Raw genomic sequence first — 25,538 nt, forward strand, 5'->3', positions numbered from 1 at the left:
AGGCTCATTGGTGGCTGCAGCAGCAGCCTTAGTGTTTCATGCCCGTCTCTGGTGTCCGAGCTGATAGCTGCGCCTTGTGCCCGTCTCTGGAGTTCGTCTAGGCGGTGCTCTGAATCCCCTCTCCTCGTGCACACAGAAACAATGGTCTCTTGCCTCTTAGGCAGTTCCAGACTTTTTCTCGGACTCCCTCCCACCTAGCTGTGGTGCACTAGATCCCCTTCTGGGATCTGACCTCTGAAGCCCAAGCCTCAACTCCCATCCCCACCTGTCCCGGCGGGTGAGCAGACAAGCCTCTCTGGCTGGTGAGTGCTGGTTGGCACCAATCCACTGTGTGGGAATCTCTCTGCTTTGCCCTCTGCACCCCTGTTGTTGTGCTCTCCTCCATGGCTCCGAGGCTTCCCCCCCCACCCCCCATCTCCGCCAGTGAAGGGGCTTCCTAGTGTGTGGAAACTTTTCCTCCTTCACAGCTCCCTCCCACTGGTGCAGGTCCCGTCCCTATTCTTTTGTCTCTGTTTATTCTTTTTCCTTTTGCCCTACCCAGGTACATGGGGATTTTCTTGCATTTTGGGAAGTCTGAGGTCTTCTGCCAGCATTCAGTAGGTGTTCTGTAGGAGTTGTTCCACATGTAGATGTATTTCTGATGTATTTGTGGGGAGGAAGGTGATCTCTACATCTTACTCCTCCACCATCTTGAAGGTCTCCTCAAGAGCTCTTTTTGATAGGGTCATCTGAAAAGGCTGCTCTGAGAAGATATTTGAGCCAAGACTTGAATAACATGAAGGAGTGAACCAACCATGTGAAGTTCTGGGGGAAGAACATTAAGGAAGAAGGAACAGCAAGGGTAAACACCCCAGGCAGAAATGAATTTGTCAAGTTAGAGATGGCAAGAAAGCTCCTGTGGCTGGAGCAGAGTGACTGGGTGCACTGGAGTCTTGGTAGGAGATAAGCTGGAGGAAGAGTCAGTAGTCAGAGAGTTTAGGGCCTTGAGGACTGAGGTAAGGAATTTAGGCTGTATTCTCAGGTGAAAGGAATTGCCTTGAATAAGTGCTAAAGTTCCTAGAAGTAGAATTGTTCTTTCCTAAAGATAGGACTTTCAAGCTGACTTTGGGACATTTCCCCAATGGGACTGCATCTTTAACATTATAATTAAAATCAATGAAAAAAAGGTTTTAGTATACAATTTTATATAATTTCTCTCTATATATATTTCTATGTCTGTCTGTCTGTCTATCTGCCTGCCTATCTACCTATCTAGAGAGAATAAATGAAAATGAGTTATGCCTTAGAGTTTTTGATTTACAATAGATGTGGTACATCTGTATTTCTACTCTACTTACTCTGATTTTCAGAATCAAGAAAATCTCAAATCTGGAGAATCTAAAAAGCTTAGATGTCTTGGACCTTCATGGAAATCAGGTATTGTTAAAGCCCTTTCATTTCTTTCTTATTTGAAAAAGCTCTAGGAAATTTCATATAAAAGTTTTAAGAATTATACTTGTGTGGAATTTTTCCAGAGTTACTTTATTGATTCACTGAAATTAGCTATGGTATTAAGGTATTAAGCTCATTTATATAAGGTTTGGTAATTCCTCAGTGGTAAGTGACAGATTAAACTTATAAAACATTTAGAATTCTTATAGTTATGACAATTTTGATTCTTATTTAGTCTTTTATTAACTTATAGCCAACCCCAACCCAAGAACTAGAATATTACTAATGATTTTCTTCTACTTAAGTGTTCCTTCTTTATTCCAAGACAACACTATTCTGGATTTCACATTTATCATTCTTTTACTGGTGTTTTTAGTTGGTTTTATCACATATATGTGTTTAAATAATATATTGTTTAGTAGTATTGTCTTTTAATTTTAAAAAAAGGTGTCAAACTATATATTGTCATCCACTGTTTGCTTTTTGGATACAACATTATGTTACTGAGGTTCATCTATTTTGACTACATAGATGTAGTTTATCTTTATTGTTGTATGTTCCATGGTTTGATTACACAAAAACCTTTTTCTCCGTTTTATTATTGATAGACATTTGGGTTGATTCCTTTTTGTTTGTTTGGTTTTTTTTTGTTTCCTATTAGGATAGTACTTCTAAGAACATTCTTGTACATGTTTCTTCCATACATCATATGTACTCTAGGGTATATATCTAGGAGTGAAACTGATGGGTCACAGGTTATTTAAATGTGTAACTTTAAACGTTAATGCCAAATTGTCTTCCAAAGTGATTGTACCAGTTTATACTCCCACCAGTAACACATAATAGATCCTGTTGCTTCACATCCTTTTCAACATTTGGAATTTTCAGACTTCTTAATTTTTGCCAATTGAATTGGTATAAAGTGGTGTCCCCTTATGATTTTGATTTATAATTCCCTGATTACTATATAACCTGGGATCATTATTCCATTCGATTAGTTTGTCTACCCATACATTTGTCTGTCTTAATTTCTCTGTCTGGTTTGTTATGTTCCCTCTCCTTATTCTTCTCTTGCAGAGCATCTCGGCTGTTTTTTAACCCTTTGCTCTTACATTTAAATTTTAATCTTTGCAATATGAGTACTTATTTATAAATAGCTACATGAGCTACATACTCATGCAGAAGGTAAAACCTCTCCTGAGGTGGTAAGTGTACATGGTGGGGTGATCTGGGAGTCCCTGCCTGTTGAGAACAAATCTCCCACTTGCAGTTGGTCAGGTGTAAACCTCAGTGTGATCTCTTTAGGCCTTCTAATAGCTGTTATTCCTAATCATTTTGTTGAAAAGCTAATATAATTAATAAAACCTTGATAGATGTATTAGATAGGCCACATCTGCTAGGTTCTAATCTCATCCCAGCCCCATCTATATGTCTGCCTGTGTGTGCACTCAGAGGGAGGAATGTTGATGCCTGGGAATTGTCCAGCTCTGCAGGCTGGTTAGTATCACTTTAGTAGAGGAAAAGTTACCCAGTTAGTTAGATGGTGGTGGAAGAGGAAGAAGAATTAGAGTCTTGTCAGTAAGAGAGCATCATATATAAAGACACTGAGACTAAAAACAACATGATAAGTATGTTTTACTGCTGGAGAATTTAGCACATGTTGAGGGATGGTGAGAGATGAGGCAAGAGAGGTAGGTTTAAGGCCAGACTGTGGAAGACTTTATATGCCATAATAAGGAATTGCTATTTTATCTTTCTGTAACCCACTATTTTAAATGCTATTCATCAGTATAAGTGAAACATTTTATGGTAGCAATATTTTTATTAAGTTTATTTTAAAATGTATATATGAAAAATAAGCATTTATGTGGTTTTTATATTATAATATACCTTTAAGAATTCACGGGCATTACCCAAGATCTATAAGAGCAACTGGTAAATGGATGATGTATCACTTGGTCTAAATATTAGACCAAGTCACCTTGTTACCTTGTTAGCTGACCTGTGTTATGTGTTATGTGTTAAATGAAAATCTGAGTCTTGTTTCAAATATTTAAATCCAATAAACAAAAATTTGGAGTATTTCAAAGCAAAGACAGTCTTGGTGACTAAAAAGTCAGGAGATACACTATTCAAGTTGAAACAACGTGCAACTCTAAAAAAATAGCATCAGGTAGTTAAAAAACTAAAAGAAAATTAAATGACTACTCTTTGTGTTTTGAATTTACTTCCATTGGAAATAAAAATGATACATGATGTACATTGTGAAATGAAATATAATTGGTTTATGGATGTGAAAACATTGATAGAAATAGTGATAGTGTTCAAGAAACAGATTGGGGAATGTAAAGAGCTGAGGGGAGGTGAAACTGGAAACAGAGAACAGCTGAGAGACTAATTCAGTAATCTTGGTGAGAAGTGATGGCAACTTAAAGTTGTAGCGATAGGGCTATAACAAGGGGGCAGATTGGATAAATATTTAAAAAGTAAAAACATTAAGATTTAGCAATTGATTGTATGTGAGTAGTAAAGAATACAGAGGAATATGAGAGGTTGACTCTCAGTTTATGACCTAGATTTTTTTTTGTCTACCAGAAAATGTTCTCTTGGTAAACGCTTGCTTTAACATGGACACAAATGTGCTTCAAAAAGAATCTTTTCTTTCAGTGACATCTTTTCCTTCAGGGAGAGCTGGCTCTTTCTGTGGTTGCTTGCCTGAAAACAGATGTCTTTCCTATTGCTGAGTAGGAAGGTTGTCTTTATCCAGATAGAGCAGTCTGGGTTACTAGTATACACATACATAAGACTGGAGTATCCAGCTTTCCTAGATGTACTAAAAAGCTCTGCTGTCTACCTTGAGACTCTCTCTTATTAGTGTGACCCAAGATTAGGCTTTTGAGCATTCCTATCATCTCTTCTTCTGGCTGTGAAATTTATTAACTAATCAAGAACTCTGCTCTCACCCTACACCACCTTTTTTCTGAAATTTCTGTCATTTTCTCTATGCCTGTGACTTTGTCCATGGCTGCAACACGTAACAGACTATTCCATCAGAGATGCTGCACAAAATTCTGACCTGATTGCAAACCAAGAAGCTGAACAATATCCCCAGTGACTTTTTTAAAATTACAGATTGATACCTATATATAAGAGTTAACAACGTTTCTTTTCAGAGTGACCAAACTAAAATGTAGGCATTCTAATTATATGTCCCACCAGGACCAAATAGCATTGGAGAAAGGTCGCTTTCTAAAAGAAATGTCCCAGAATTATTAACAGAAGGAAGAATATACCATATACAGGTTATGTACCCCTTCATTCTGTATATTTATCTTTCTTGAGTTCAGAAAACTTTATGTATATGTATAAATTTATGTATATATTTACATATTGCTTTTCCATATACCTATCTCTATTTTTTTAGTATTTTAGTAGAATTTCTCAAGCTTATGCTGTTATTATTGATTTTCTACAGTGTCTATTTTACTTTTTGCTGATTCTATACATTTTAAATTCTATCACCTATTTAGTTTTGAAATGTTTTTGTCTATGTCTTACTGTCCAGTTCTGTAATCTGCAAATACTGATAAACTTGTTTCTTCTTTTACAGATTTTATTTTCATTTTACATTAGTTACACCAAAAATCTCAGGACAAATTTTAAAGCATGGTCATATATTATCTTTATATATTATTGAATTTGTGATAAATATACTTAGGTTTCTCCTCTTGAATGTAGGTGAAATCTAGATGGTATTTCTTGACTATAAGAGAAGGTCCAAACAATATCATAGAAAACTGGATTATAAATCTTAAAAAAAGGCTATTTTAGCCAATATCTGCTTTGAAGTGTTAAATAGAAAATTTCAAATAATATTGTGATGGCAATACAGATGAGAAAATTAATCTTCAGTGATTGTGAAATTTGTTTTAATGTTCAGAAGAAAAGTGTTGTATATAACTCATTGTTATTACTCATTGTAATGTACTTAAGTACATTACATTAAAAGGTTGAAGCCCTCTGCAAGAAGCCCTATTTCTGGGTCATGTAGAAACTCATCCCGTTGTGCTATGCTTACTGTATTACAGTAGTGGGGCTGAAAATCATGTTGAGCTCTCATCATTTCACAGGCTATGCCCTTTAACTTATCCTTACTTGTGCAACTCAAATTCCTCTGCTGCAGTTCAGTGCTTATATGCATGTGTATATTCCATAATTCAAGTCCACCATATTGTACCCTGCCTAAACATTATCTATCTCCTCTCTTAAGCAGTTTCACTAATAAAGAATATCCATCCTCACCCTCTACTGGGGATCCTAGTTCCTTGAATCTTTTCCATTCAGACTCTTGATTGCTCTCAGGATCCTGCAGTATAAATGGACAATTAACAAGGGGAACTTGGTATCATTCCTTTTCCTTGCCTTTTCTCTCAAAAGGTAGTCTTGTTTTATCAAAACATTGTGAGCTTATGCCTTGGGCTCACAGTTTCTATTTCACAGCTAGTACGTATATTTCTCTTCACCTTCATGGGACCTGGCACAGTGTTAGGCACTTAGAGATGCCCAAGCAATGGACTTACTGATTATTTGGTAAAATATACTTACCATGGTCAAATTATAAAACATGTTCTGTTAGTTAATCTTCACAAGTTAAGTAACTTCATAATATCTACAACAGAGGAAACTGGAAATAGATTTTGAAATGTCTTCATATAAACTTGTCACTGAATTCAATGACTATGTCTTTTATTTTTATAACATGCACATCTGAGATTTATGCCTGCTAATCATCCCTTCCTCATTTTTTAACAGATTACCAAAATTGAAAATGTCAATCATTTGTGTGATTTGAGAGTTTTAAATCTTGCCAGGAACCTTTTAAGTCATGTTGATAATCTTAACGGGCTGGATTCACTAACTGAGCTTAACCTGCGACACAATCAAATCACTTTTGTGGTGAGTATTAAAATGGAATCAATATGTGATTTCTGGCTTTTCTTTCTTTTTTTTTTTTGCGGTACGCGGGCCTCTCACTGTTGTGGCCTCTCCTGTTGCGGAACACAGGCTCTGCACGCGCAGGCTCAGTGGCCATGGCTCATGGGCCTAGCCGCTCCGCGGCATGTAGGATCTTCCCGGACCGGGGCACGAACCCGTGTTCCCTGCATCGTGAGGCGGACTCTCAACCACTGTGCCACCAGGGAAGCCCTCTGGCTTTTCTTTTAAGGGAATGAAATAAATGTTATAGCATCGCTTTCTGCAAAGTAAGAATCTAAAGTAATTTAGTTTTTTTCTGAATTTAAATTGCGTATATAATTGTTAAGCTTTATAATATTTTGATTTGGGAAATGTGGTGTTTTCCATTCTAAAAGATAAATGTAAAATTAGGAGCACAAGTGTTATCAGTAAATGAATACTGAATCCTTTCCTGTGTTGTTATAGGAATAGAATTAATAAGAAAGAAGGTTATTGTTGACTGAAAGTTGATAACTTGTTGCAACGAGAGGGAAAAGGCACAGAGAGAAGTGGTTGAGGGCTTTGAAGGCAAGCATAAATGTCATATTCTTTGCAGTTTTTCAAAGGCAGCTTGGTATGGTGGAAAAAGCATTGTTACATAGGACATGAGAGGCCAAGTGCAGGTCTGCTTCAGCTCTCATTATCTGTGTGACCTTGGGTAAATCACTTTAACTCTGTAAACCTCAGTTTACTTTTCTCCAAAATGAAGACATTGGGCTAGATCACCTCTAGTGTCCTTTTTGGCTTGCTGGCTCTGAAAAAAGATATAAATATGGTAGAAAGCTGGCATGTGAGCAGGAGGAAGAGCTGGCATTGTGGGGACAAAACTATAGAAAGGCTACTCTGGAACTCTGAGGATGAACTTCATTAGATTTATAGTTTTATTCAAGTTTAGCAACTAAATAACAGCTTGATGCTCGGGTATTTTGAACTTGTGAATATATGAAGAGCTCTAGAAATACGACTTTCAGCTGTATGACATGATACAGGCCAAGAAGACATCTGAGGATTTATAAAAACATTTGTTCTTTTAACAAGTTTCCTTTGTTTACATGCAATAGAAAAACTACATTAGGTTTTCTTTGGGTATTATTTAAGCACTTTTAAAGGTAAGATCTGATTTTTAACTTTTTCAAGACATTGAGTTCCTTAGTAAATAGTTAAATGTACTGTAAGTGATACACTGGAAAAAGCTGGGAGACAGATGATGCCTTATCTCTAGACCTCATTTTACAGATTGGTTTCATTTTGAAATTTTCCCAGAAAGTCTGAGCCAAGTAATGGTCATATCTTCTAGGAGGTTGGGATAATTTCAGAACCTTCTCTAAGACATGGATTTATCCCAGAACCTCTAAATTCTGCCAGCTCTTCCCCCAGATTGGATTTAAATATTGGAAATGGCTTGTTTATTTTAAATGACACCCATATTAATCTGTTACATTGCTGTCTCTAGAACTGTTCAGACTGGACTTAATCTGTCCTAGGGACATTGGGTATGATAAGAATCCAAAAAGCTTTGGTAGAGTGGAGTACAGAAATCTATTGGCCTTAGCATATTCCTGTCTCTGTTTTGTCTTTCATTTGGAAAATGTATAATACACATCCAGGAATTTGCTTACTGAATTTCCTATTGAGTATTATGTCTAATCATTACTGTTTATAGATTAGGCAGCAGTAAACATCTTATGGAAAAGGAAATTGTCTTAGTTTCAAAAGTGAAAAAGATTTATTAAGTATTATGCATATGGTATAATTATGATAATAAGTATCATGCATATTAATTGATTGGATATTGTTAATATATGTGTAAGAAAAGATCAGAAACTTTTCCAGCTCTATTTCTTTTTCTTTCTTTTCTTTCTTTTTTTTTTTTTTTTTGCGGTACGAGGGCCTCTCACTGTTGTGGCCTCTCCCGTTGAGGAGCACAGGCTCCAGACGCGCAGGCTCAGCGGCCATGGCTCACGGGCCTAGCCGCTCTGCGGCATGTGAGATCTTCCCGGACCGGGGCACAAACCCGTGTCCCCTGCATCGGCAGGTGGACTCTCAACCACTGCGCCACCAGGGAAGCCCTCTATTTCTTTTTTGACGCATCCTTTTCCTAAAAGAGCCAAGAGACTTTTAAATCCGAGGATTCTTTTTTTTTTTTAACTGTCTCTTTTTTTTTCCAGTATCAATTATCATACTAATTCTTTTTGCTTTTTTTTCTCTTATGGTTTTGATTTTCCTCAATAGCTGGCAATCCTTAAATGAAGTACTATGTTAAGGAGTGGCTGGCTCTCCTGTGCAGCTGAATAGGTCTTTTTAACCATAAAATCTCTCCCTAGAATGATCACTAGATTTGTGTAAGTTGTTGAATCCCACACATTGGCAGACTTCCCTTTAGCGTGAGTGGAAGGGAATAGGCAGCCTCACTGTGTAACTGCCAAAATAAGAAAAACTACTTTGTGTATGTGTGTGGGTGTGGGTAAGAAGGACTTCAGCAACTTTTGTGCCAGCTGAAATTGCCATTCCTTTTCCCCCTCTGGTTCTACTGTAGCAGTTATTAACCATCTCCATAGATAAAATACCCATGCTGTCCATCCCTCCTTGATACTGTTTTGTTAGAGAACAGATCCTGAGGCTCTAGCTGAGGTTTTCTTCAGCCAGCTGCTCTGAACCCGGTTGCGTGTGTGCATGGCAGGGGTGGGAGTGGGCTGGGGGTGGGTTGGGTTTGCTGGTGTTCCAGGAATGACTGTTGAGTAGATAGATCTTTAATAACACATCTACTTGATTAGCCACAGTTACCCATAGTCCACGCCTGTTCTTTGTATGTACTCACTTTGAGCGTGGAAGATGGCATTCTTTTGGAAGGAATTGCTGCATTTGCAGTGCAGCATCTCTCCTGCCAGTTCTGAGCTGCAGTTTTCTCTGTTCAGGGTTATCTCCAATAAGATCCTATCTGCTTTCCACCTTCCTGAAATTCATCAAAAATGTTGATCTATTAATAGCTCTCTTGTTATTATCATTTCCATGGATTCACTCATTTTGTGTATTTTTTGTTTGTTTCACCCACTGAATCTTGGGAAGGAGATGAAACAAAGACATTACCTACTTTACCATCTTATCAGAAACCTTCTTCACTGGTATTTTCGATATAGAAAAGTCATTGTTTATTGTATTAAATTCACTAATCTTTTTCTTGGAAATTTTATAAATTTCTAACCAAATGTCTTTTAAGTTTATATGGTATCTTTCCTTTTTAAAAAACTATGAAACATTTCAGACATTCCCAAAGAATAGGAAATAATATTACAAACATTTGTATGTCCACCAATGAATTTAATAAATAAAAACCTTTTAAATATAGTTGAGGCCTACTATGTAACCCTCCTCCAACACATTCCCTCCCTCCATTGCAGAGGTAACCACAGTTATGAATTTGGTGTTTATTCCTATGCATGTCTTTTTCCTTTTCCTGTATATATCCCTAAACAATCCCATATATGTACCCCTAAACAATGAAGTAATTATTTTGCATGCTTTTAAGTGTTCTGTAAATGATATCATCAAACCGTACATATCTTCTGTAAGTTACTTTTATTATGCTTTGAGATTTATCTATGTTGATACCTGTAGCTCCAGTTCACTAATTTCCATTGTTATATAGTATCACACTGTGTGATTGTAACTAAATATTTATTCTTCTCTTCATGGACATTATTTCTAATTTTTTGTCATTAAGAAGAAATAACATTTTTGTATATGTCTTTTTGTGCATAATTATAACAATTTCTCCAGGACAGTGGCTTTCAGACATTTTTTAGCCATAATCTATGGTAATAAATAAAATTTACATTGAAACCCAGTAATTAAATACATATTTATATTAGTGCATTATAAATAATGGAAACAAGGATTTCATGACTATACCTACCCTTACTGCAATCCATTCTGGTATATCCTAGTCTATTCTATCTCATTAAAAAATGTTGGTCTCAAAAAAAGTTAGTCTCAATCTACTGAATTGATTTCTTGACGAATGAAAAATTGGTTGCAACCTGCATTTGAAAAATAATGCTCAGTGGTGGATACTTGGGAGAAGCATTGCTGGGTGCCAGGATTATGCACATCATTTCATTTTATCAGCTAGCACCACGTTTTTCTCAAAGTGGTTGTACCAAATTACATTCCCATCAGCATTACCCGAGGGTTCCTTTAACCTCACAACCTTAGTGACACTTGATGTTGTCAGACCTTTTCATTTCTGCCAGTCTTGTAACTATGAAATTGTATATATTATATTGAGATTTTAATTTTAATTTCCAGTGAGATTGAATGCCTTTCATCTTTTTTTCATTTTTGATATTGAGATTGCCTCTTCTGCAAATAGCCTTATCCTTTGCCCACTGTAATAACATTTTTTTTCTTTTTCATATTGATCTGTAGTATTTCTTTTGTTTCTGCTGTCTTTTCAGAAACAGAAGTAAAAAATCATCAATAGTTTCCTTTATTGTTTCTTCTTTTTGTTTGAAAAATCCTTTCTTATGGGCTGAGGACATAAAGATATTTTTCTGTGTTGTCTAACAAGAGTTTTAAAGTTATTCTTCACATAGAGGTGTTTCATCTATTTGGAATTGACTTTTGCTTGTGATGTGCAGTTGAAATCCAGTTTCTTTTTTTTCTTTTCTCATGGATTACCAATTGTCCCAGCACGTTTTATTGAAAAGTGAATTCTTTTTGTTCTTCCCTCTCCCCTTGGCAGTATCTTCCTTTAGCAAATTAAATATCCACACATGCATGGGTCTATGCCTGGCCTCTCTGGTCTGTTTATTTGGTCTCTATCCATGTTCCAATATAACACTGTCGTAATAACTATAACTTTCTATTATGTTCTAAGAGCTAGTAGAATGAGGTCCCCAATCTTCCTTTCCCTTTCCTTCCTTTCCCAGCCTTCCTTCCTTTTAAAAAAAAAATTATCTTGGTCTTTTCTTTTTCTGTATACATTCTAAAAATAGCATGTTAAGTTTCACGAATAGCCTTACTGGTCTGTTTGATTGGACTATCTTTTAAATTGAAGACAGCTGACGTTTTTATGACATTGCAGGCTCAATATCATAATGTGAACATGGTATATTAATATGAATGGCATAGTATGACTAGAGCACATTTCTCAATTCATATGTCTCATTTGATGATTTTTATGCTTTTCTCCATAGATCACTTATTTGTTTTTTGTTAGATATCTTCCATATATCTTATACTTTTTTGTTGTCATTGTAAGTTTTTTTGGTCAGAAATAGATTTCTTACTGTTATTAGTATATGGAACCACAGTTGATTTTGGTTCATTGACCTTAAATCCAGAAACCTTGCTCAGACACTTAACAATTCTAATAATGTGTCTGTAGATTATCTTAGATTTTCTGGTTAGACAATTATAATTTTTTTCGAACAATGATAGTTTTTCTTTAATCATTATATATTTGGTTTCTACTTATTTGCCTGAGCTAGACTGAAGTTTTATTTAACCTCTAGTACAAAGTTGAATAAAGAAACAAAAGTGGTCATCCTTGCCTTATTCCTGATTTTAAAGGAAATGCATCACTGTCTATGTTTGCTAAATGCCATTTATCAGTCTGAAGAAATTATCCTCTATTTTTAGTTTGCTTAGAGTTTATATTATGAGTGGTTGTTGGATTTTATTCAATAATTTTTCTACAATCCTTAGACTGATCATATGGATTCTTCTTTAACCTTAATTTTGAAAATTATATTACAAGATTTTTGTAATAATAAGTCATTCTAGCATTTTGGGTTGTTATGTATGTTATGGGCTATATATCATACACATTCCTTTTTTGTTTGCTAATATTTGATTCACAATATTCACAACTATAATGTTGTGAATAAATGATAATAATGATAATAAATGATAATAAATGATATTGGCCTGTAATTTCTTTTTATTGTTCTTTTCTGCTATCAGGGTCATACTAGCCTCATAAAATAAGTTGAAGAGTGCTTCCTATTTTAATATTCTGTGATTCCCTATTTTGATTTCCTATTTGGTATAAATCTCAGCTTATATGAGATAAAGATGATCTGTTCCTTGAATATTTTGGTAGAATTTTTCTTGTAAAATAGTCTGCATAGTTTTAAACTGTTGACTCAGTGTAATAGTGGACCTCAGTTTTGATACATTGTAGTTTCTTTTCATCTAAATTCTTTTTTTATTTCATTTTTTGGCTGCTCTATCTATAATCTTGTTCCTCTTGTCACTTCTTTTTTTTTTTTTTTTTTGCGGTACACGGGCTTCTCACTGCTGTGGCCTCTCCCATTGCGGAGCACAGGCTCCGGATGCACAGGCTCAGCGGCCATGGCGCACGGACCCAGCCGCTCCGCGGCATGTGGGATCTTCCCAGACCGGGGAACGAACCCGTGTCCCCTACATTGGCAGGCGGACTCTCAACCACTGCGCCACCAGGGAAGGGAAGCCCCCTCTTGTCACTTCTAATAATGCTTATTTATACTTTCTTTTTTCTTGATCAGTATTGTCTGAGGTTTGTTTATCTTACTAGTAGTTTCAAAGAACCAGCTTTTAGCTTTCTTGAACCCCTCTTACAGCTTTTAAAAATATTATTTTATTGACTTTTGTTCTTATCTTTCTTATTTCCTCTATTTAAAAATTTTTCTCTCTAAAGTTTTGTGTTAGGTATTTGATACATTGGTTTTCAGTCTTTTTTATTTTTTGATATAAGCATATAAGGCTATAAATTTCCCTCTAGCTGCCACTTCAGCTTCTTCAAAGAAGTTTTGAAATTTAGTATTTTTATTATTATTTAGTTCTAAATATTTTCTAAGTTCCATTATTTCTTCTTTGATCCAGGTGCATATTTAAGAGTGTAGTTAAACTTTTTGATATGTATGGATTTATTACTCTTTTTTTGTCATTCTTTTCTAATTTAATTGCATTGTGGCCAGTGAATGTTGATTATATGTAATTGGTTTGCTAAGGTTTGCTTTATTGCCTAGTGTGCAGTTACTATTTATGGTCAATACTTACTATCAGTATATTTGCCTAGTATGTGGTCAATATTGAAAGCTATGTTTCTAGGTGCTTACAAGATTTAAATTGATGTATCTTCCTGGTAAATTGTTTCTTTTATAATTATGTATTAACTGCCTTTACTACTAACTCCTTCATTTTGTAAGTATTTTATCAGCGTGGGCTACATGCCAAGCACTGTTCTAAGTATGTAGTTATATATCATGAAGCTAACAATACTTCTTGCCTTAACATTTATTTAGTCTAATGTTAATATCAGCTTTCTTTTGGTTGTTTTTTATAATTATCAAAATCAAGAAATTAACATTGATCTGATACTAATATCTAATCTATAGTTCCCATTCAGATTTTCCCAATTATCTCAGTAGTGTCCTTTATAGCAAAAGAAAATCCAAGATCATACATTGCATTCAGTTTTTCTGTTGTTGTTGTTGTTTTTGCGGTACGCAGGCCTCTTACTGTTGTGGCCTCTCCCGTTGTGGAGCACAGGCTCTGGACACGCAGGCTCAGCAGCCATGGCTCATGGGTCCAGCTGCTCTGTGGCATGTGGGATTTTCCCGGACTGAGGCACGAACCCGTGTCCCCTGCATTGGCAGGCAGACTCCCAACAACTGCACCACCAGGGAAGCCCCTGCATTCAGTTTTTATGTCTCCCTAGTCATCTTTAATCTGGGATGATACCTGAGTCTTTCTTTATATTTCCTGACATTGACATTTTTGAAGAATATCAGTTTATTATTTTGTAGAATGTTACTCAGTTTGAACTTGTCTAATTGTTTCCTAATGATTAGATTCTTGTTATGTACTTTGGGCAGGAATATTAACAGTAGTGTTGTTGAGTTCTTCTCAGTGAATCATATTAAGTGTTCTTTAACTTTCAGCCTTTTTCTTATAAAGAATGCACACTCCTTTTTTTGTGTGTGTGGTACGCGGGCCTCTCACTGTTGTGGCCTCTCCCGTTGCGGAACACAGGCTCCGGATGCGCAGACTCAGTGGCCATGGCTCACGGGCCTAGCCGCTCTGCGGCATGTGGGATCTTCCCGGACTGGGGCACAAACCCGTGTCCCCTGCATCGGCAGACGGACTCTCAACCACTGTGCCACCAGGGAAGCCCCTGCACACTCCTTTTTAAATTTACAATCTGAGGATCTGTCTTCTGACCAGAGACTTTTGTCTGTTACTAATTGTGATTACTGATATATTTACATTTATCACTTTGATGTTATTTCACACTTTCTATTTGTCCTGCTTTTCCTGTGCTGTTTTTTTTTCTTCTGTCTTATTTCAAGTTGATGGAATTTTCTCTATTCTTCTTCACTTTAATGGTTAGTCTTACCATTTTAAAATACACACTTGTCTTAAGTTATAGTGTTAATACACATCCCTACCCTCTTCTCAAATAAGGACCTTAGAATCATTTAATCCAGTAAAGTCCTCCCATGTGGCATGCTTTTGTTGTCTAATATTTCCTTTTTATTCTTTTTACTACCCAATTTAGGTATTTTAATTCCTATGTTTTCAGTCAATGCTTATTTGGATTCATCCACATGCTTGTTTGGGTTCACTACTCCTCCCCAAATACATAATTTAGATAAAGTTCCTATGGCTCTGGTGGTAGTAAGCTCTCTCAGTTTGTTTGTCTAATAATTTATTTCATTTTTACTCATGACTGTTTGATTTGGTTGAATCAAACCAAATTGTTTGGTGTTTTTGTTGTTGTTTTTCTCCCAGATGTTTGAAGCTCATATTCCATTGTCTTTGGCTTTCTATTATTATAATTAAACTGTCTACTATCATTTTTTGTAGGCAGTCTTTTTCTTCCTCTATTTTAAGATTATAAGATTTCTTTTTTTTTTTTTTTTTCGCGGTACGCGGGCCTCTCGCTGCTGCGGCCTCACCCGCTGCGGAGCACAGGCTCCGGTCGCGCAGGCTCAGCGGCCATGGCTCACAGGCCAAGCCGCTCCGCGGCACGTGGGATCTTCCCGGACCGGGGCACGAACCCGTGTCCCCTGCATTGGCAGGCGGACTCTCAACCACTGCGCCACCAGGGAAGCCCCAAGATTTCTTTTTGAAGTCCTTCAGACTCACTATGATGTGTTTAGATGTGGAACTACCATATTTGACCAATTTGAGACATGCATTTTTCTGTATGTCAGCAACTCTCAAATCTGAATATGTCTTACAATCTACATATGGCATCTTAAAATCACTATTGGACAGGCTGCAGCAATTTCACTGCTATATATATGTGAACTTGGTTATAACTGTTTATATTATTGTCATTTCAATTGTTGGTATTACATGTGTTGAGTTTACTCTTCAAAATGTATTTTAAAAGATTATACAATGATTTGGAATTGAAGTGAAATATTACTCTATTCAAAAAGGCATGGAAATAGAACAGCAAAGACCTAAATTTAATATTAGTGAAACATACATTGGAGGAATGACTGCAATTCCACATTTTTTGCTAATTAACAATCAAATACTTTAACAGGAAGATAACCACATTTGACAAAGCTGTGTTACATTTTGCTACTGAGATAGGTTCAGAGAAGTTGCTTATCACATGCCAAACAATATAACTGAAGGCAGGAGAAATTGAGCAAACTCCTTGGAATAGGTGAAAGAAATTTCAAAGCAACAGGAAGCTGCATGGATAATTAATGCTTGTGTCTTAGTCCATTTGGGCTGCTATAACAAGATAGCCCAGACTGGGTAGCTTATAAGCAACACAAATTTATTTCTCATGGTTCTGGAGTCTAGAAAATCCAAGATCAAGGTGCCAGCATGGTTACATTCTGGTGAGAGCTTTCTTCCTGGTCCATAGCTGTCACTTTCTCTCTGTGTCCTCACATGATGGAAGAGGCTAGAGCTCTCTGTGGGGTCTCTTTTATAAGGCACTAATCCTATTCATGAGGGCTCCACCCTCATGACTTCAACACCTCACAAAGGTTGTACCTCCTAATACCACCATTCTTGGTGGTTAGGATTTCAACATGTGAATTTAGAGGAGACACAAACATTCAGACCATAGCACTAGTGTTTCTTTACCTTAACAATATCAAAACATAAGAATGGTTGTCAGCAGCTTGGAAGAAGATCCTGTAGATGATAATAGAGCACACTTTAGGATATATTGCATCACCAATGTTCTTGATGGCACAGAAGACAATATTGTGTGAAAAGCATGGACATTATTATTTAAATAGGGATTCAGAAGTTGAACTCTAAATATGAAAACTTTCCCTCCATACTTTATTGAAGTATAATTAGATACAGTAAAATACACAAATCTTAACTGTACAGTTAAAAAAATAATTTTTTTATATAAGTGTACTTTCATTTGCCTACCACCCAGGTTAAGAGAGAAAACATTTCTATCACTCCAGAAAGTTCCTTTTGCCCCTTTCCAATCAATGCCTTTCCCTGCCCCAGAGGTTTCCTGACTTTTATCCCTATGGATTAATTTTGCTTGTTTTTGAAATTTTTATTTTATATATATATATATATATATATATATATATAAATATAAAGTATGTACACTTTTGTGTACTAAACATAATGTTTTGATATTCCTCCATTTTGCTGTGTGTATTAGTAGTTCTTTTTACTTGTTGAGTGTAATTATTGTGTAAATACAGTTTGCATTTTCATTCTTCTGCTCACAAGCATCTTCGGTATTTCCAATTTTGGGCTCTTACAAATAAAGCTGCTATGAATATTCTTGTGGTCTTTTATTTATATACTTACTTTGGTGGACATATACTCTTATTTCTCTTACATAAATATGTAGGTGTATCATTACTGAGCCATGAGGTAGGTGGGTGTCTAAATTTATTAGAGACTGCTAAACAGTTTTATAAGGTGATTATACCATTTTACACTCCCACCAGCAATAAGTGAGAATTCTAATTGCTTCACATCCTTGCCAACATTTGACATTGACAGTCTTTATAAGTTTAGTGATACTATGATTTTCATTGTAGTTTTTTTTTTTTTTTTTTTTTGCGTTATGCGGGCCTCTCACTGTTGTGGCCTCTCCCCTTGCGGAGCGCAGGCTCCGGACGCACAGGCTCAGCGGCCATGGCTCACGGGCCTAGCCGCTCCGCGGCATGTGGGATCTTCCCAGACCGGGGCACGAACCCGTGTCCCCTGCATCGGCAGGCGGACTCTCAACCACTGCGCCACCAGGGAAGCCCTTCATTGTAGTTTTAATTTGCAGTTACTTAGTGACTAATGATATTGAGCATCTCTCCAATTACTTATTGGCCATCCTGGCATATCCCTTTGTGAAGTATCAGTTCAAGTCTTTTGCCCATTTATCATTAGTGCCTTTTTTGTCTTGTCTAAAAGGTCTTTGCTTATCCCAATATCGTAAATATGTTGTCCTCTGTTTTTTCCCAGAAGACTTATAGTTTTACCTTCATTTTATGTCTGTCATCCACCTTTAATTATATTTTGTGTATGGTGTGAGATGTAGAGGTCATGATTCATTTTTCCCAAATAGGGATGTCTATTTGCTCCATTGCCTTTTATTCAAAAGACCTTGCTTTCCCCATTGAATTAAATTGGTTTCTTTTTCAAAATTGAGTTATAATCAAATGTCTTTTTCTGAACCTTCTATTCTATTACATCTATTTGTCTACCATTATGCCAAGACTATACTGTCTAATAACTCTAGCTTTATAATACATGGAGATATTTGGGGAGATCATTAATTTAATGAATTTAATTTGCTTAGATTTTATGTGTGAATAAGAATGATATTTGGTTAAAAGTATGGTTAAGTAAATCTAAAAGAGCTCTTTCAGTAATAATGAAATAAAAATTCAAAGTGATATTTTATTATTGGTTAATCATAAGTTTATTTTCACCAGTGTTACATAAAATAATTGTGAGATGGTATCTTAGATTTGATTAAATACGGTAATTTTATTAGCATACCTGATATTTGTGTTTTATGAATCTTCAGATTCATTTCTTTCACTAATTATGGGAACATTCTGAGCCTTTATATTTTCAGATATTGCCTTCTCCCACTTTCTCTTTTTCTACTTCTTACACACCTGCTAGACATGGTATGGACCTTCTTGTTCTAGTTTTGTTTCTTAAAATTTCCATCATTCTTATTTTTCTCTGCTACATTTCTGCATGAGTTTTACTTCTTTAATGCTATCTTTCAGTTCACTAACTTTCTCCTCAGTTTTGTCTAATCTGATTTTCAGTCCATCCATGAGTTTTTAATAATGACCATAATTTTTTGTTTCTAGAAGTTCTGCATGGATTTAAAAAAAATAAATGCCCAGATACCTTTATTTATAGCATCTTTTTTCCCTCATGTTTTGATTCATTTATTTCTCTAATAATTTTAAACATAGATATTCCATAGTCCTTATCAAGTTATTATATTTTCTTAAGTTTTTGGTAATTCTACATTTGTTGCCTAAAATTTATGCTTACTCTTGCTCACAGTAATTTTTTTCCCATAACTTGATCATTTGGGATCGTCCAAATGCCATAAAGTCTGAATTGAGTTTGTGTCTTTCCAGTGAGTTTTGCCAGGAGTGGTGGGGGCGAGAATGCTGGGGACCCTTTTTATGAGGAGTCTTGTTAGATCATGCATGTGATGTAAATTTGAACTACAAATTCAGATGTGGAAAGGCCTATGATTTTGAAATTGAGACTTTTTCTATTTTTCCTCATAGCTGTTATATCTAGCTCTCTTAGATTATAAAGACTGGAAATCTCTTAGAGCATCAGTGCGTGTTTATTAATCTGGTTTTTATTTCCTTTTTATATGGGGGGAATTACAACAGTGTATAGAAGAAAATCAGACTGAAAGAGTAGCTTGCAGCTAGATTGACTGATATCCATTGTCATGTAATGAGTAGTAAATAAATATAAAAAGTAGATACACATATTAATGCCTTTGGATAATAGAGGCAGATAATGGACTTTTTTCATGGCAAATAAAAGTATGATGAGTAGGGCTTCCCTGGTGGCGTAGTGGTTGAGAGTCCGCCTGCCAATGCAGGGGACACGGGTTCGTGCCCCGGTCTGGGAAGATCCCACATGCCGTGGAGCGGCTGGGCCCATGAGCCATGGCCGCGGAGCCTGTGTGTCCGGAGCCTGTGCTCCACAACGGGAGAGGCCACAACAGTGAGAGGCCCGCGTACCGCAAAAAAAAAAAAAAAAAAGTATGATGAGTTGTTGATATGACGGCTTACACATATTATTCCTCATATAATATGTGTCTGTGTTACAAAGTGATGGCTATAGCAAGTAGTTATTTTGGAATTAATTTTATAAAGCTTTTTATAGAAAAGAATACTTTTTTCTTTGTTTTTTTTCAAACTTATTCAGTGCTTTGTTAATAAATCTGTTTTTACTTCTCAAAATTAAAATTATTACCCATACATATTTTAACTCTGACTTTTTGGTATAACAGAATAGATAACAAAATGAGAGTAGCCGTGGTTTTATTATAGTCATCTTTGTGCTCCTTGATGCATGCCAAAGCCTCTATCTCTTCACCCTTCTTCTTCCTTATTCCTCTTCAGGAGGCTGCTCTAAAAATAGCTCCAGTAATAGATGTTCTACAAATAGTCAGATTGCTGAATCATTTCGTTCTTTTGTGAAGTTTAGGAATATGGAAAACTCTCTGAGTTGAGTAGGACAAGCATGTTTCTAAAACAGCAGGTCATTATTCTTTTGAAAAATAAAGAATTATAATCCTCTCATAATCTTGTAGTAAGTAATTTTTAAGGTCTATTTTTAAAGGATTATATTTTTTAAATATATAAAATGGTTTTGAGTCTTACTTTAAAACATTTTGAATGTGATTCTGGAATCGTGTTTTGTTAAATATAATAAATTTGACACTAAGAGAAGGTTAACAGAGGAGCTATAAATATTCCCCTATATGTAAATATTTTATTTCATCTTCTTTTTCTTATCTTAGGTATGTTATTGCCTCTTTGCAATAGTTTCACTGCCTGTGAAATAGTTACCTCCAGCAAAGAATTTCTGGTAGTGTTTGACACTTGACAGTGAAATAAATGTGCTGACTTTTTCTCAAAGTTATGAGGATTTAGCTTTCTTAACTTATCTTTAATCCCTTATTTCTCCTTTCCCCATTATTCCAAAATAATTATATATATTTTTGATAAGCAGATTGTTGAGTGCTGGCTTCCCCAAAGTGGCACCAGAATAACCTGCTGATAAAGAAAAACTGAGATTATTACTTATTGGCAAGAAGAGCACATTTCCCTGACATAGTCTTAGTCATGTCTTTAAGGGCTAAGGCAAGACATTTATTTTTGAGATTTCTTGGGGGTCTGGTTTAAGGTGGGTCTTTCAGTGCAGTGGCTTCAAATTGATGAATTTATGATATAATAGATTAGGATTGTCTGGCACAGCAAGATGAGCTTTTCAAAGTGAATATTGGACCATTATGTTGAACTTTTGTTTCTCTGGCATTAATAACTGTCTCACTTCTCCCATTAATTGAAGGTTCTATTTAAGTACCATTAATTAATGTCCAAACTCCCCAAGAGAACTCTAAAATTCTTCTCTGTATTGGCAAAGATCTCAAGTAATCTATGTTTCAATTTCTGTCTTCAAAGATACCCCTTCTGGAGTCTTCTGTCCTCTGTCTCTAATGTAGACTGGTTGCCCTTAGGCCTACTATGGAGATGACATCCTTGGATTTCTCTTGCCTCCCTCCAATAGTGAATCAAATTCCTGGATCTTATGCTTCTACATCTTTGGTTTACTCTCATATTAGAGCAACCATCTTCTAGTAGCTTTCAGCAATCTTTTTTTTTTTTCTGTAAATAACTCATGCATAGATAATTGATACGATAAATAGGATGTTCTCTTTTTGTCTATTGTAATGCTAGAAATTCATTACAAAGTATATCTTAGAATTGCTAGAAAAATTAAAGTTACAGTTTTCTTATAGGAATGAAATTTGGAACAACAAAACTTACTGTGGGTAATTATTTTGCTTTTTAAAGTTCTGGAAAGGCCATCTACTAAAATGGTTTTTGGGGTATGTGTAGTTGAATTCTGATTTGTAGTTTTTCAACTTGTGAATATTTTTTATAGCTCTATCAGGTAATGAGAGTTAATAATTTTGAAAATTTGATAAAAATTTCTGGTAAAATTTTGTTTCTTAAATGAAGATAAGTACAAAACACTATAATCAAATAAACTTAAAAACCCTTTTCTCACAATTTATACCTGATGTAATTTGAGTTTATATTTTAATAGCAAAAAAATTATGTCTTGAAAGGTATCTGTGTGTCTGTAGTCTTTGAAAGTGGTAGGCTGGGGCTCAAAGAGACAAGTGTATTTTTTTTTAAGGTGCCTTGATTCAAAGGAGATTCCAGCTACTGCTTCTCAGTTTCAACCAGTTAGATGTCAGCAAACAATATTTATGCCCAGAAATATCTCACGTAGGTTCCAGGAAGAATTTAGGAGAAGAGGGATTCCTCAAACAGAGAAGGCTTTCAATCTGGCTGTGACTCTAAATTTCTAGAGACCAGATAGGAAGCAAGCTACCCTTTCCTTTGGAAATTAGGGCCCTGGAACAAAAAGAGGTAATCCAGCTCTCCTCCCCTCCCCCACTCTACTCTCATTTCTGGGAAGATCAGAGAGAGGTAGCTGGTGGAGATGATTCAAGAAGTTTGCCAATATATAGAGCCTATCACCCAGTGAGACAAATTTGATTGTCTTTCTGTTTTCTGAAGACTTATTCTTTGACCATGGTTGGAAAACTCTCAAAATCACTAACTCACATCTGTGGAACAGGCTTTTCAGGGGTGGGCCTGAGAATGGTAATGCCAAGTGAATGGTATACATAGCCAGTGTTTTGATCACTGGTAGTTGTATTCCTTTTACATGGATTAGGGTCTAAGGGGTTGAGAAAATGTTGAAGAATGGTACACAAGGGAAGCTATGTGGGAGAATGTCTTAAGCCAGATTCATTTCTCCTATGTCCTCTCAAAAATCAGTGAGACGTGGCTCTGCCACAATTCTATCACTATTATGTTTTCTTGGTATAACAAGCTTTTAAAAATAAATCAATGAACTGTTTTTGGAAAAGCTAATCTTGTCTGTAATTTTAATGCATTGCCTAAATTTTTACTGGGTCTTGGAAATAATGGTAGTTTTAAAAGGGAGGAAGAAAAGGAGGGAGGAAAAAAGATGATGACTTATGCAAACAGTAAAACAAGTTTTGATTGGGTTTAAATATTGGTCACAATAATATTTAAAATGTACATACTTTTATTAGCACCATTCAATCTCATATAACTAGGAATTATTTTAAACAATATTGCCCTTAAAAATGAAAAACATTTAATATGAAAGTAGCACTGTGTGTAGTATTTTAAAGAGCAGAGCATTGGAAGTCAGGATAACTGGAATCTTATCCTTTCTTGGCTTCTGTATGTATGACAGTATGTGTCCTGGGTCACCTTTCCACCCTTCTCCCACGCTGTCCCTGCGACAACCTCAACTGTTTACTTTTTCTCATGTGAATAATATAGGTAATTACTAAGCTTCCTCTAAAGATTCTGGTATTCCAGAATATGTCATACTTTTCAGAAGGTTTGTGTCTTTTTGCTTAATAAAATTAGTAAGAAATCATTTGGGCCCAAACATTTCAGTATTTGCTAAAGGTAACTATGTTTAAACAGCAGTGTTTTGCTCAGGGGTGCTGAACCTAAACAGAACAGCATAGATTTCCAATTGTAAGAGTCTCTGATTCTTGCTTAGATTGGAATTTGTCCTTAACGATGCCCTCTGTTGTCACTTATTATGATCTACTTTTAGTGTTACAGGGGAATTGTCAGTGTACTGGTTCATTTGTAACTGAGTGGTATATTTCTGTGGGTTTGAGAATAGTGAGGTAAGTAGCTTTGAAATTCTCAGTACTGTTTGGAAAGCTGATTGCATAAATTTAAAATTTAAAGCATTTGAGCAGCTTCTTTTTAGAAGTGATGCTTAACAAATGTTTGATCATATTGTATTTGTGCTACAGTTGAAATGCTGAAGTAGCATTTTGGCTCCTTTCCCAAAAGCATGCTTGAAGAGGCTAGCAGCAGCAGCATCTCCCTCTGTTCTCTTCAGTGCTTTTTACCTTGTGAGTGGTGCAGCTTGTTCTGCGGATGTACTGAAACCCTCCCATTTAATCTGCAGTGTAGAAGAATGGAGCTCCATCTCCAGTAGAAATCAGTGGTCTAGCAAGGTTGCAGTAAATAGAAATGACTATATATTTCAACAGCTAAGCAAGAAGACATTTTTTAATATTTTTCTTCTTTCAGCTGGTAAATTTTTACTTTCTGTTTCCTTCTAGAGAGATGTGGATAATTTGCCCTGCCTCCAACGTCTGTTTCTCAGCTTCAACAATATATCTACGTAAGTGGAAACTCCCAACTTGTCATTTGTTAATAACTTGATTGTGTGGGTTCTAGTGCTTTAAATTAAGATTGTAAATACCTTGGAGTAATTTATTGGCATGTAAGATTTTAAGTTGGAAAATGATAGGGCTGTCTGTGACAAAGTTCTTTGTGGAAAAACAAAGCTCTTGTGTATATTAGTGACTCTGATGCTAAAATGATGAAATTAGTATAACATGTGCTTTTTATAATTATACTTTAGAGTTGTTCCTTTGTAAAACATGTACGTGGAAATTTCAACATATATTTTGCTGTCCTTTGTTTGACGCTTAACTGCACTAGTCAGTTGAATTAGAATTTCTTTCATAAATTATCATCTACAATCTGTGTAGCTACTAAGCAATTTTGACATAGCAGGCTATGTTTGTCACTAAGCCACTTGCATATTAGGCCGTAACTTCTAACTTGGTATCCCTACTTAGAGAACTAATGCAGCTAGAAGACTGTATATTAGAATATATAAAGGTATAAGTTTTGTTTTCTAAAGATTTGAAGCATATCATCCTTTCTATTGTGATGACACATCATTCAGTGTCAATATGGAAGATTTCAGAACTGGAGCTGAGATGGGCAGTCAGACTTTTCAGTGCAGAAGGAGTAGCTACCCTTCCCTAATTCTCTCCTTCTTCTCCTTCCCCTTTGCCCCTCAGTTCTTTAGTTTCACTTCAAGACTGTTCTCTGAACCTACTTTTATAGGAGGGTCAGAACTAAGTATAAAAGTGTTGAGAGCACATCTTTTCCTGAGCTCTAGGTCTATGTTTCTGATTACGAAAAACCAGTTGAGCTTTTGCACATTTTCTGTTTGCATCTTTTTCCTATGTTAACCCCACATCCCTGTACTATATCTCTAAAAGGTAGAGATTAAGTATGGATGGTGAATTTTGCATATAGGCGTTGTTTCAAAGGAAATACCCATAATTATTCTCTTATTACTCTTCTGAAGTTTTCTGAAAAACTTTTAATATTCTCTTCAGTTTAGGTTGAAGGCTGTTCCAGGGCTTTCATTTTCTTACTGATTGCTTTCTTTGTGTTTCTACATAGGCTTAGCCCTTTACCCTCCTCTAGTGCTTCCAGGTGATCTGCTTTTGAGGTCAAGTACACTTTCTGCTCTGTTCCTGTTGATGCCTATGGCCCAGGAGATGGTATAGAGAATATATTGGATCTGGGAGGAGAGTGCAAGCCTTGAAAACATTTCCATGAGCTTTAACTTAAGGCATAAATATCTCAGATAGCTGGGAAAGTAGATGATTTGTAGTGATAATTATGGTATCCTCATGTCCCGAGTGTCCTGCTATAGTCCTGGCAGGATACAGCTGCCTAATTTTACAGTTCAGTGACCCAGGAATAACATACAAGAAGAGTAGAAATAGCAGTATATAAAGGTAAAAGTACCTTTTAGGACTTTCTCTGGATAACTCTCAAATATCATCCAGCAAATGAAAATATCCAACAGTATATCCATTTTGGGGGAGACAAAAATGTATTGACTGTTACATAGTAGGGCTTTTTTGGTTTTGACCAAGTTGTTGGATTCTTAGAGGTCCATTTGCATAAACTATTACCTGGTGGAAATTCAGAAAG

The 25,538-nt window shown here is 35.8% G+C and overlaps 1 protein-coding gene across 3 annotated transcripts in view; it reads left to right on the top strand.

Moving 5' to 3' along the window:
- Positions 1-25,538, top strand: part of LRRC49 (leucine rich repeat containing 49) — a 131,962-nt gene that overhangs the window by 28,308 nt on the left and 78,116 nt on the right. For all 3 annotated transcript variants that reach the window (XM_081227435.1, XM_081227433.1, XM_081227434.1), the window contains 3 exons: positions 1,350-1,416; positions 6,244-6,387; positions 23,855-23,916. In XM_081227435.1, coding sequence (XP_081083561.1) covers positions 1,350-1,416; positions 6,244-6,387; positions 23,855-23,916 — 273 coding nt within the window. The remainder of the gene's footprint in view (positions 1-1,349; positions 1,417-6,243; positions 6,388-23,854; positions 23,917-25,538) is intronic.

The sequence above is a fragment of the Mesoplodon bidens genome (genome assembly GCF_964165515.1).
Source record: "Mesoplodon bidens genome assembly, chromosome: 3".
NCBI lineage: Eukaryota > Metazoa > Chordata > Mammalia > Artiodactyla > Ziphiidae > Mesoplodon > Mesoplodon bidens.